The sequence below is a fragment of the Elaeis guineensis genome, chromosome 5 (assembly GCF_000442705.2).
Source record: "Elaeis guineensis isolate ETL-2024a chromosome 5, EG11, whole genome shotgun sequence".
In the NCBI taxonomy this organism is placed as follows: domain Eukaryota; kingdom Viridiplantae; phylum Streptophyta; class Magnoliopsida; order Arecales; family Arecaceae; genus Elaeis; species Elaeis guineensis.
In genome coordinates, this window is record NC_025997.2 from 117635479 (window position 1) to 117650000 (window position 14522).

Below are 14522 nucleotides of genomic sequence, written 5' to 3' on the forward strand. Positions count from 1 at the left end.
AACATGACGATATATATATATATATATATATATATAATAAAAAAAAACATACTTCATCGATAACTAATTATAATTTATAATTTTATTATAACTAATTACAAATGTCAATATAGTTCATAATCATAATTGAGGGTATTTTTCTCAAGCAAAACTTATCACCACCCACCGATCAAAGATTGAAAAATAAATACCATGTTATAGTAATATTTATTTTTTTTTCAAAAATATAAATATAAAATCCACTACCTATTTTACCATCTCTCAGTTTTTTTTTTTTTTTCCGCCGCGGTAATAATGACACGTGATTTATTTTCTAGAGTAGCCCCGGCCACAGAGGCAGAGAGCATTTCCGCATCTCCCCGCACGAGCAAAGGAGAACCCCCGATTCCGATTCCAGCCTCTTTTCTCGGCTTCGGGATCAAACTGCGAGCTCCTCCCAAGCCCCCAAATCCACAAACTTACTCCCATCGGCGCGAGCATGGGGACGCTGGGGAAAGCGATCTACACCGTCGGATTCTGGATTCGGGAGACCGGCCAGGCCATCGATCGCCTCGGATGCCGCCTCCAGGGCAACTACTACTTCCAAGAACAACGTAAGCCAGTCCCTTCTCTTGTTCCAAGAAAAGTTTTCCAAATCTCCAATTTGATGCCAAACTATGGCGATTAAATTTCTCATCTCAGCTCGAATTTCCCATTTTCTGTTAAAAACAAATTGACTTTTTACTTGAATAGTTTATAAATCTTTTCGATTGGATTCATTTCGCTCTCTCGGTATCTGGAAACTCAATCTGGTAGTAATCCACAAATCAAGATTCAAGATTTGGACGTATTTTGATCGCATGTGGATATTATTGCGGAAAGACCTATGAGGCGTTTCACCTTCATTTTTTGTATTTTGGTATTCTTGACCTCTTCTTTCTAGTTTTATTTTTATTTTTTTAAGTATGTATGTGGATTTTTATCCAAGATACATGGGATTTTGGAGTTTCTTTATGTAAAAGGCGTGACGGGATCTGCGTTTTTTTGTGCTTTTTCTACGTTCGGGGTTTCCTACTTTGATGTCATGTAAACTTGTTAGGAGCGGAGTAAATCTATTTGGGTAAGTAGGGTTTCAAGGTCAGAAGATTGTGTCCCATATTCTCATTTTCTCCTACTAGTTTGCCAACCAAGACTTTCTCATGATGCGTAACTGTTATTTGATGCTATCATTATGATGAGCTATCAATATCCTTGGTGTTCTAATAATTGGATTAAACCATGGCAAGAGTGCTTTTGTGAAGATGAAGGTGCTATTGATATCGATTATCATGGCCTAATAAAGAATTTATTATCTTATCTGTGATTCTGAGAGCATGACATTATAGGGATGGTGTACATTGGGACAATTGCTCACCTGTTTGAGATCATTCCTTGTTCAGATATAAATGACTGTTGTGGAAGAGATGTTTTATATTTTGGTTCTATCAAAGCATAAAGCAGGTGAATATTGTTACTTAGACACATTAGAATTGTGCATTGATATGGAAGGAAAATGTTGAAATACTTGATAAGGTGTAAGGAAGATGAAGATATAAAACCTGAAGAGTTCATCACTGAAGGAACAAAAACAAATTTGGGGAGACTCTTCCTGCAAAGTAAACTCGATGCTCCTTTTGCTCTTTGTAAAGAATGATTAGTATTACTCTTCAGATTGATTGAGCCATATGCAAAGTATTCGCATGAAACTCCATCAAATTCTTCTCAAATATTATCTTAGAAATCCTGGGAAGATTAGAACTTCTCAAATAACTATTCTTATCCTTTGGGGAGCTGAGATGGTTCATTGGTTCATTGGAAATTTCTTTTGATGTACTGAATTTGTTCATTTTGTTACCTTTAGAATGTTTAGCCCACATTTAATTTTTTTTTCCCCCTAATGTTAGGACTTCTTCGTTCATTTTATGCCTTGCATAACTCCTTATGCAAATACATTGGAGTGTTAGATACTCTATTTTCACTAAGTTTTCATTATAGTTCACTGTGCTCAAGTTAACATGGCGGGATTATTAAATTTATCAGATTATTGAGACTCTAGAAACTGGATGTTACTATTATCAGAATCACCGTGATGACCTGATTAGCAAGTTAACTAAGAAGAATTTGAATGCCTTTATTCCTCATCCCCCAATGACTTATCGTTGTTGTTTATTGCCATTTGAAGAAGATGAAAGAACGAGCTGTTGGACCACATGAAGAGGCTACCAAGCACTTGTGCTCCCTGACTTTTTGAGATAATGTATTCCACAGGAAATGTGATTTATGTTATCTCTAAAGTGTAGTAAGTTGAGAAGCAGAAGGTTCCCTAATTGGGAAAGAAAACCCACTTGACCCTGCTAAGTCATTACTTCAGTTAATTGTAAAAGGAACACTATCTTCTATGGACATCCAAACAGCCCCTAAAGGAGGTTGTCAGACTGTAGTTGATCTTTGAAATGGATTGATAACTAGACATACACTTTCATGTCATGAGATTGACCACATGTGGTAGTGCTACAGAAGTTAAAATTGTTCAGTCAGCTGGAAAAACAAAGCTATGACATTCAACATTTTGTTTCTGCTGGTCACCAAGACAACCTAAAAAACTATTACCTTTCATAATAGTTGCACCATAGTTTTGAAGATCTTGAAGATATACATATACACATATACATACATACATACATACATATATATGTATGTATGTATATGTGTCTGTGTAAAGATTTAAAATTACAGAGAATCAATAAAATTTCCCTATCTTACTTAGGCATATAAGATATAGGGAGCCCAATTACATGGTGCTATGCCCAGTTGTCTAGAAAAATTTGCTTATCCTATGTGAAATTATTATATCATCCCTTTTTGATTTCCTTGTTAGAACACGAAATAAGGGCATTCTTGTGTCTTGCCTTTGTGATTCAACATGATCTGCTAATCTTGATTGATTTAGTATCTTCATTGGCTTAGTTGTATGGGTCCATGAAAGCATTAAATTAGTCCTTTCTAGTGGTATGTGCAAACTATTTTATGAAATATATGGACATTCAAACTCTGAGGATACAGTTGTTTAGTTAATTTTGCTTCATCAAAATTAACCAAATTAGAAAAATAAAGATGTTGTATCAGACATGAAAAGCTCAGGAACTTCTTGTGATATATGATTTTGTTAATTTGCTATTTCGATGGCCATGACACTGTCTCAGGTTTAGTCTGGAAAACTGAACAATAAGATAGGTATCACAGCTACTACTAGAAAATCGAGCAATTCCAACTACTTTGGAAAGGCTTTATTTGCATCATCCAAAGCTCAGAGTCTCCAGGCATTTATGTTTGTTCATGTAATACCATGGCATAATCATTTAAAATCAAGATTACTCTCATTTTTAAATAATTTATAAGTGCAGCCATAACAACAGTTGTTTGCAAAAATCTTCTCTGTTGCTATTTTTTGTTCATGTCATGTTTTCTTTCATTTATTTCATTAGAGGATAGGAGAATCTACCAGATATTGTTTGATGATGACCATGCAGTGTGAAACTGTTTTTGGTACATGAAGATTTTCATATCAATGTGTTCATTCCTTTATCAGCTTTATTTTCTTCAAAAAGGGCTTCTCCTTCCTTCATTATCTTCATATTTGCATTGGGTAAACTTTTCTAGATTTTGTAATGTATGCTAGGTTCTTGCAATAATTTGTTCATGTCAAAGACCTCCCTTGAAAAGTTTTCTCAAAATATATCATTCCTTGACTTTGTATAATTACAGATAGCTATCATATTTTCTAAATACATTTATAGATAGAGCACAATAAGCCTATTCATTTTTTGAGTGAATGGTTGTTGACACGCAATAATTGTTCATTTCAGTGTCAAGGCATCGTACATTCATGAATATATATGACAAAGTGCCCAATGTTGACAAGGATGCATTTGTGGCTCCAAGTGCATCTGTCATTGGTGATGTTCAAGTGGGTCGAGGATCCTCAATTTGGTATGGATGCGTATTGAGAGGTATAGTTCTTATCAAACATTTTGAACATTATTGAGTAATGTTTATGATGTTCAAGTTTATGCTAAATTATCCAGGATACACACTTAGATAATTTGACATTTTGATCTAATTGAAATATCAATTACCAATAGTTTTATCCTGACTAATTTTTTATTTAGAAAAACAATATACTAATTTTGATATTCATCTGCTTAAAAAGAAATTTTTATTAGTTAAATGTTTGAGATGGTTTCTTGAAGTCCCGACTCTGTAGTATAAATATTGCGGAACAATGATTTATCGCCTTTGCTATACTAATTTTGATATTCATCTGCTTAAAAAGAAATTTTGATTTGTTAAACTTTTGAGATGGTTTCTTCGAGTCCTGGCTCTGTAGTATAATTGTTATGAAACAATGATTTTTCTCCTTTGCTATACATCTCTGCACCTCAAGGCATTATGGTAAAAGATTTTGATCCCATCTTGCACTTCTGATTTGACTTCCATTTAAGTATGACATGGTATTTTCGTAAACAAAGTCTACAAGCTTCTTGTGTCTTAGAATGGTTGTGCATAATGACGTGTTTTACAGGCATATTCATGTGATGGCTGTTCTAGAAGTATAGAAAGATAAAATATTAATGTAGAAATCTGGACTCCAAAAGGTTAATACGAGAAGTTCTTTCTGAAATTTGGTTCTAAAATGAGATAGTCTGTTCAAAATTGGGATACTTGCTGTGGTTTTCATATCTGATTTGTTGCTAAAGTCAAATCTTTGCATATGATTTTGGTTGAATAATTTTGGCTGGGTATGAGTGGATTAATCTTTTTTTAGTTCTAGTGTGTTTGAAATCTTGCTTTTATTATGTTTAATTACCCAACTTTTTGGAAGCATCTAGCCCAAAACAATTCAAGCTGGTCAAGCCCAAGTTAAAATGATTGAGGCCCAAATCAAGCTTCAAAGGGCAGCATAAGGCCCATCATCAGGTTCAATGGGTGTCACGAGGCCCATCAATTAGTTCATTCATCAAAAGCGCAAGTTTAGCTCAAAAAGGTTACACGAGACCCATCACTTAGTTAATTAATCAAAAGCACAAATCAACCTCCAATGGGCTGCACAAGGTCCATCACTAAGTTTATTGAACAAAAGCCAAAGCCCAACTCAGAAAGGCTATAGAAGGCTGAGCTTGAAGTTCATCGCTGAAAAGCCTAGCTTAGCTTCACATGGGCCCTGTGATTCCTATCAAACCAAATCCATGGGAAAAGCACGATAAGCTTCAAGTGGGTTGCATAAGGCTAAATTCTAGTCAAAATCTAAGTGGCTAATGGTCAAATCAAATCCAAGTCAAGGTTAATCCTCTGAACCTACTCAAATTCAAGCTAAGGCTAGTCATCGAGCCTTAATCCTATCCAAATGAGAATTAGTCCTCTGGCTCTAGTTAGAATCAAATCAAAGTTAGTCCTCTGACCCTTCTTAAGCTCAAATCAAGGTTACTTCCCTGACCCTATCTAGTCAAAGCTAGGGTTTTCCGTTTGTGGCTAACTCGACCCTCTTGTCCTAGTTGGCAACCCTCTTCTCGTTATGTGGCTTGAGTTAGTCTTCTGACTCTATTCAAATCCAAAGTCAGGATTTGTCCTCTGATCTTGGTCGAGCTCATGCTGGGATTAGTCCTCTGACCTTAGTCAACTTGAAGTCAAGATTAGTCCTCTAAATCTGTCAAGCTAAAGCTCAGGTTAGTCTTCTAACTCTAGTCAAATTCAAGTCAGGGTTAGTCCTCTAACTCTGGTTAAGCTTATGTTGGGTTAGTCCTCTAAGCCTAATCAAACTCAAGTCGAGGTTAGTCCTTTTACCCTGGTTAAGCTTATGTTGGGGTTAGTCTAACCCTAGTCAAGTTTAAGTCATGATTAGTCATTTGACCTTGGTCAAGTTCGGACTAGATTTAGTTCTCCAGCCCTAGTCAAATCCAAGTCAAGGTTAGTCCTTTGACACTAGTCAAGCTTATGTTGAGGTTAGTCTTTTGATCCTAGTCAAATCTAAGTCGGGTTAGTCCTTTGACACTAGTCAAGCTTATGTTGAGGTTAGTCTTTTGATCCTAGTCAAATCTAAGTCAGGTAGTCCTTTGACCCTGGTCAAGCTAATGTTGGGGTTAGTTGTCTCATTGTAGTCAAGTCCAAGTTAGGGTTAGTCCTTTCACACTAGTTAAGCTCGTGCTGGGGTTAATCTTTTGACCTTAGTTAAATTCGAGTCATTAGTCTTCTAATCCTGATCAATTTCAGACTAGAGTTACTTTGGCTCTAGTCAAATCCAAGTCAAGGTTAATCCTAACCTTGGTTAAGCTTATGCAGGGGTTAGTCCTATGAATATAGTCAAATCTAAGCCAAGTTTAGTCCTCACCTTGGTTAAGTCAGTTCTAAGCTAGGATTAGCACTTTGGTCCTAGTCAAGCTCAGGTTACAGTTAGTCCTTTGACCCTATTTCAAATATAGGCTAGGAATAGTCCTCCAATCCTAGTCAAGCTCAAGCTAGTCCTTTGGCCCTTGTTAAATCAAAGTCAAGCTAGGGTTAGTCCCCTAACCCTTCTTGATCCCAATTAGGGTTAGTCCTCTAACTTTGCTTAAATGCAACTTTTGACCACTATGTCGTTAAACTAGACAAACCCATACAAATCCAAGCTCAATCTCCCATGTCATTAAACTAAGGTTGAAATCAGATCAGATATCTGTGTGTGTGTGTAGTTTGTTTGATGAATACAGACACGGATATGAATATTAGTCGGATGCAAACATTCATATCCATATTTATTTTAAACGGATATGAATACAAATTGAATACCGGAAGTATGCATATAAATATGGATATAAGTCAAATTATTAAACTTTATAACCACAAAATCAAAGATATTACTAAGTGGATGGTAAAAAATCAAGGTAATAACATATTAATATGGTTATATATTTTTTTAAAAAAGTTCATGAGGTTATATAAAATTAAATATGATTACAAGTATAATCAGATATTCGGATACGGATCAGATGGTTGTCTATCCGTTTCCATATTCTTTGACGAATATGGATATGGATGTTAGTCAGATACTAATTTCTATCCATATCTGAATAGATTCAGATATGAAAATAGATCTGGATGAATGATATCAGGTCCACTTTCACCCCTACATTAAATCGGGCAAGTTCAAAACAAGATGCTAATGGATCTCTTTATCCCTAAAGTGGAACCATATTCTTGCTATCATGCACATTTGCTTCTATTTACATCATGTGAAATCATGTATAAAGATAAAGTCATTCTATTTTTGATGTAAACTAAGGGTGTGCCCTTGGTTAAGCCATGTATTATTGAGTGAGCAAATTGATGAAATTCATTTTTTTTTGTTTTGTTTTATCTTCTTTCCGCCCTTGTGTTCAGGTCTCTTAATCAAAGGTGCCCCAATATTTGGATGTAGTTAATGGTGAATTCTTGAGTTCACTGGAAGCCTTGGGCCTACATAAAAATTATAATAAGAAAACCTCTCTCATAAGGTGAATTTGAGGGGGTCATGATTGAATATCTCATTTGTGCATACCATATCTCTCCAAACGGGCACTCCTCCTAAGGAGCAGATTTGTGATCCTGCAAAGCCCTCATGGTTTTATCATGCGAAATGCAACATAGTCATCAAGGGAGGCAGATGTGCAGAAGCTCCAAACTCCATGGGATATTTCATTTGAAAGCATATCATAAGTCTTTGACCCATTTCTACAACCTTTGCACAACTTATTTTCCAATTTGCTAAAATTAGATTTAGTAGACTATTTCTCATATCATGTTTCCTATGCAATATCCAAAGTTATGCTGATTACGAAGTCCTTTTTACTATCTTTTGCATACTAAAATATTAATTATTATTACTTCTAGATCACTAACTGAAGGAAATTCTAGGAGCATGCATGCTAGATCAACGAAAATTTTTATGCAGCGGAATCTAGATTAATTTAACATGCAACTATTAGATCTCATCTCATCTCATCTCATGAGATCTAATCTATCATGTCCTTAAGATCTAAAGCATAAAATATAATTTTTTAGTAAAGCAAAAATATGACGATCTCATCTTCACCTTTGTGCGGGTAGGTATTCACCACGATTCAATGATCGTGGATATCTCTTCGGGTTCTTTGAAGAGCCGCACAAATGTCTGGCCTCTACAGGTATCCACGGGACAGATCCAGATCGCTTCTCTTGATTTCTTCTCTAAGAAACCAGCATGCAGTTGGAAGAATAACAGAAGAGAGAACTCCTTTTCTCTTGCTAGAAGGTGCGACATCCAACTATTGGGCGCACTAAAGTTGGAGGCCCAACACCTTGGGCGTGATCAGCCAAGGACACCCCAACCTGGGCGTGGGGCGTGAGGGAGAGAGGGAGAGAGGGTGTGGAGAACCAGGGAAGGGGCGTGGAGGCTAGGGTTTTGATTTTCTATCCTTTTGAGATCTCATCTCAAGGGATATTTATAGAGTTAGAAGAGTCCTTGTAGAACTAGGATTTTGACCAAATCAGAATCCAATTTAGCTTGGACTCTAACTCTCCCTCTCTTATCCTTTTGAGCGTCAATTAAGACGGGGCGTGCGCCCATCCTTGCCTTCTTCCATGCACAAAATCAGATGGGGCGTGTGTCGCATCTGATCCTCTCTTTCTATGTTGCCGCACCAAGTAGGGGATGCCAACACTTGGTGCCTCTTGGATCAAATCCAAATGGGCTTGAGCCCAATCCTCTTCCACATTAATTCATAATCAATTTAGATGGAATCTAAACTTTTTGGTATCCATGTTGCATGCCATTTTGACTTGGACTAATCCCTATCCAATAAGGATTCCTAGTCTTAAGAGCAATTTGGGTTTACCATGTGCTAGCATGGTTTTTCTAAATCTAATAGGATTTTATAAATCCTAACTCAATTAGGACTTCATAAGTCTAATTGCACGATCCTAAATCAAATCTCTTTATTTGTGACCCCATAGGTTCAATTCTGTCTAATAGTAGGATATATTGTGATCTCCATCAACAATATCATTGAAACTTCTTTCAATATATTAAAATCCTTTTCAATTCAGTCAATTGAGAATTATTGATCATCTAAATAATTTTTATTGATCCCACAATCCAACAGTGGCACCTAACAGTATGTAATGACAATCCAGCAGAATTGAATGGATGAACCTCTAGGTACAGTTGCTTTGTGATTCGGTTCTTCTATCGTGAGTCCCGACTAGAGGTAGGTTATGGATAACTCGTCAAACCTCATCTTTGTCATATGTTAGATTCAATCAATCTGAGTTCTTTGTGAAATCTTATGAAAATTCATTTTCATCGTTCACATTTGCCATGGTCATGGACTTCCGAACTCCGTTTCATGATCTACATAGGATTTCTCCTTTTCTATCATGATTGATAAATTTCATTTAGGTGCACACCTTATTTCTACAATGAACGTATCGCAATCAACATACACCTCAAAGCTCCGTATGGCTAGGAGATCGAGTTATGGTATAGTCAAACTACAGTAACCTCATTGTGAATAGCTGAGGCATCGCAGGTCGGAGAACTATTCACACTACTGCAGCACCGAGTATGTCACTGACGAGAAGATAGATATCCAAGTGACTACTCGTGTTGGTCACGTTCGATATCTTTGTTCTCTAACAACCACTTGCACTCTCGTTCCAGTGTCCCCACACTATAGACTTGAGACTTATCTATCCCTAAGGAAAACAATTCGTGCACCAATCTATCCGAATCAATCATCGTTCTCGTGATGATCCTACGATCGGGAGCAATTTATGAATTAACTATCAATGACACATGTCTCAAATTCTCAACTCTTGAGAATATGTGTCATCATCTTGTTAATTCATTGGATGATTCATAGACACACCACACAATATGAATGAAAAAATAACTCAAATTTATATTATTAACAAGTCAAAATTATAAATTATGTCCTTAGAAAGATTACGTGTGTCGGCCTAATTGGCTTTTAGGGTATACATCTAACACTAACTTCAATGGATATTAAGGCGAGATTTAAAATTGAAAAAATATTGGTTGTGATGGTTGATAGGATATTCCAAATGCCATGGTTCGAATGGTTAAAAGGATATTCGAAATTCCAAGAAAATGATTTGTGATCTGAGTTCTTGCATCACTCTTAAGATAGTCTTTGTCATTTTAGCATTTAAGGATTTGAAAACAAATCAGTGCTTTTATATGTATCACATCTTGTATATGTTTTCCATGTCATGTCTTGTTATGTAGCCTAGTTTTGGGAAGATCTCTGTTGTCACATGAGCCATATCTCATCCAGCTTATGCAGCAACAGCTTATATGATATTAATGAGAATGGAGATTCCGGATGATCGGAAAGTTCATTGAAATTTCTTGGCTTTTCATGTTCAAGGATGAATTGCTTGGGGGGAAAAATGTTCTGTTACAAAGGAGTTAGATGTAGGAAAGTGGCAACAACATATTTTTGGCATATTTCCTTTGTTGGCATGTATATCAGTCAATAACTTATATATCAAAAGAATGACAATGACAAGCTTTTTCTAGAAAAAGCTGAATTGCTGGAAAAGTAATAGTACTGTCAAAAAGGAGTTAGGTTCAGGGAGATGGCCACTAACTGATCTTTGCTGACATCTATATTCTGCACTAATGACGTCTCAAAACAATGTTTAGTGGCACATAATTTTTATTGCATTTTGGTGGTCTTTTTCCATTTTCTGATGGTCATTTGTTTCTAAAAGTTCTAATATCTCACTTCTCCAGGTGACGTGAACAGCATCCATGTGGGATCTGGAACTAATATACAAGATAATTCACTTGTGCATGTAGCAAAGTCTAATTTAAGTGGGAAGGTCTTGCCAACCATTATTGGAGATAATGTTACCGTAGGTAAGTATTATGCCACTAATTTGATTATTGGCTTATATTTCTTGTCAACTGATTCACTCATGTCCTAAGAATATTCTTCAAGCCATGCATCTTGTTTTGGTTTCTCTTTTCTGTATGTTTTTACTGAAAAGCTTGATGGATGATACCTCACTGAATCTAAACATTTGAATGTATCATAATATAAGATTAAGAACGGATTGTTTATTCTCTTTCTCATCTAATCGCTTTGGGACCAAAAAGATTACAAACTGTAACATCATCTTTTAAGCTGATTAACCATGTTGATGTTTAAGAGCTTGAATATTACAGGTCATAGTGCTGTCTTACATGGATGCACTGTTGAGGACGAGGCTTTTGTTGGTATGGGTGCAGTCCTTCTTGATGGGGTTGTCGTGGAAAAACATGGCATGGTTGCTGCTGGAGCCCTTGTAAGGCAAAATACAAAGATCCCATGTGGAGAGGTAGTCTTCACCTCTATTCCGTAATACTCCCTCACTCTTTGCTTTTGAAGAAAATTGCATCTGCCAAAGCTTATGCTGCCACAAGTTCTAGGTTTTTTTCTTTTGAGCAATGATCTCTGGAACTAGGACAGTGTAAGCAATATGCGATATGCATAGAGTAACCTCTTGAATGCCCCTTAACCCAGAGACCAATTTAACCTGGATAAGTCAAACCATCCAATTTGTGCTTTTCATTATATCTTCAAAATTCTTATGGCAGTGACAAATTCACTGCAATTAATAGCTGTTTTTTTTATCGGCATATTTAGTTCCTCGTATTAATTAGTGCTTTCATTCAATATGCCGATTTTAAGGGGAAAAAAAATTCAAGTCTTGACATGTAAAAATACTTATAAGTGGCATTTGGTGATTCAAATGGGATCGCCGTGGTAATCTAAGATCATTAGTGATGCGAATCCTAGGGTGATGTGATCTTTGGGTGATATGATCCCAAGTAATCTAAGATCACTATATTTGATAGACCATGGTCTAATGATTAAAGATTTTCAAATATCCATGAGTAACTTATTTGGTATTTCATGAAATCCAAGATCACTGACCATATAATACTAAAACTAACCTTAATATATTCCAGAAAAATATTTTTATTGATCATATAAAATATATAATAATAAAATATTAATATGTTTATTAGTATATTAATTATTAATATACTCCATAAAAATATATTTATTAGCCCTATAAATCATCGATCCAATAAAGTTATATTAGTTGTTATAAATAGAATTAATTTTTTTATTTATATTTATAGTATATTATTTTTAATACCAATATTTATTTTGATTGGGAAAATAAGACAAATAGAAGTAATATTTTTAATAATTTCATTATATAAATATAAATACAATAATTATATCTACTATAATTTAAAATTATCTGAATAATAATATGATTAATAATATATTATGATATAATATATATGATAATACAATATATGATATCAATATAATATCATATCATATATAATATTGATATAATATATTAACAGTATATTCATATACCATTTTTTTTTTTGCTACACTGCAGAGTATTTTTGTCTTTAAATATCAGTCCAAAATCATTGCCCTGAGATGATCTTAGATTCTCGACTCTAAGGATGGGTATTCTATTATTGAGTTGGATAGTGATTTGAGTAAGAGTGATATGGAATAACTACTAAGTAGGAGTACTATAGTGTAACCAAATGTGGTGAACTCGTCATATCCACCTACATCATTCTTAATTTTGGGATAATCACCCCATACCAAATGCTCCCATGGAGACGAGAATTAATTTGGCCTTTGCTTATTGATTCTATCTTGTTGTGATTGTGTTGACTGGTTAATAAAATTTAAAATCAAATGACAGGTATGGGGAGGTAATCCAGCAAAGTTCCTGAGGAAGCTCACAGAAGAGGAGATTGCTTTCATTTCCCAATCAGCAACCAACTATTCCAATTTGGCCCAGGTGCATGCTGCTGAGAATGCTAAGACATTCGATGAGATTGAGTTTGAGAAGGTGCTGCGCAAGAAGTATGCTCGCAGGGATGAGGAGTACGATTCAATGCTTGGAGTTGTTCGAGAAGTGCCACCAGAGCTTATTCTGCCTGACAACATCCTACCCAACAAATCTCCTAAGCCTTCTCAATGAATCAATCATGTCTTGACGTACGCGGCCATCTTTACCACATTGCTTTTGTGGATACTGTTATTAGATGGGAACAGGAAAGGTGTGTGATGGGCTTTTCTTTCTTTTCACCTTCTCAATAATCTTTGGGTCAGGCTGCAGCTTAGAATCGGCCTAATACTTTTATCAGATTTTCCTATCGGGTTCCATCTGAGATCATGTGTTGTTCGAGGATTTGATGCAAAGAAAGAACTCTAACTGGCCTGTCAAGTTCCAGCGCAGTGTAGGATCTTGAAGTAATTCATGATCTTTATATACAATTTTTTTGTGCAACTTCATCACCATGCTATCTTAGCAGAAAATTTATCACAGCTGACATGTTATTGTGAGTTGTATTGTGTTTTGACTGCGCGCGTTAGATATGTGATCTGGAACAATAGCATGTACCCTAATTTACTTGCTTAATGATTTCAACGTGCACCTGCCATCTGATCCCTGGGCTATAAGCCCTAGGGATTCCTGAAATTCAGTTGCAGCACATATATATAAACACTGCCAACCGTTATCTTAAACCATGATCGAGCCCATAAAAATGGGATGAGAATAGAATCAGAACTAGATCAATCATGGGCGGTGGGGCGGCTGTACGGAGAGCTTGCGCAAGTTCAAGGCAACCTAGGGGCTCATACAAAATGCCTGGGAGCTGTCCCAACCGTACGTCCACGCATTTGGCATTGTACATTGTGCTGAGGCCTTTATCAATGTTAAATAAAAAGTTACATTATTTTTTAATCTTTTTTTTCCTCCTCCTCCTCCTCCTCCTCCTCTTCGTCGTCGTCGTCGTCTTCTTCTTCTTTCAGTTGCATAACCATTATGTCTTAGTGCCATTATCTTGTAATCTCAGTTGACTATCATGAAATCAATTGATCGAGGTATCCGAATCTTTTTCCTGAAACATATGCTCGAGTAAGGAGTAACAACATAGAGAAAGGCCTCTTAAACTCCATCATTATCTTCATGGTGGGTTGAAAGGCGGTCGAGACCGCCGCCTCACTGCATGCAGATGAACGTGAATTTGAAGGTTTGAATTAAGAAAGCCCCTCTTGGCAGTAGCAGCGTTGTAAAAGGAATGATGTACAAACCTTCAAGCCTGCAGCTTCTTGCTTGAGTGCTTAATTTCTTCATAAATTGATCGGGCGTTAGCCACCACTGTCTGGTATCAATATTTTCCAGACCACCAGGTACTGCACTTACTGAGAATTGCTTTTGACCATTGTCCACTCATCACCATTGATGGCTTGTAGGTGTCCAGAACTCCATTTAGATTTGAAAAATTCTGAAAATTTTATCCGCAATCATGGGATCTGATCAAGAAGATTTGAAGGATACCGGTTCGTGGTAATGCGAGATATTGGATTTCTAAGAGATTGGAGTTGGTAAGGCGC

At 36.1% G+C, this 14522-nt stretch overlaps 1 protein-coding gene across 1 annotated transcript; it reads left to right on the plus strand.

Moving 5' to 3' along the window:
• The first annotated feature begins 330 nt into the window (after positions 1-330).
• On the plus strand, positions 331-13397 carry LOC105045453 (gamma carbonic anhydrase 1, mitochondrial). Its single transcript, XM_010923730.4, has 5 exons — positions 331-593; positions 3885-4028; positions 10826-10951; positions 11261-11412; positions 12820-13397. The coding sequence occupies exons 1-5, from the start codon at positions 479-481 to the stop codon at positions 13099-13101; spliced, it is 819 nt and encodes a 272-aa protein (XP_010922032.1). The 5' UTR covers positions 331-478; the 3' UTR covers positions 13102-13397.
• The last annotated feature ends 1125 nt before the right edge of the window (positions 13398-14522 follow it).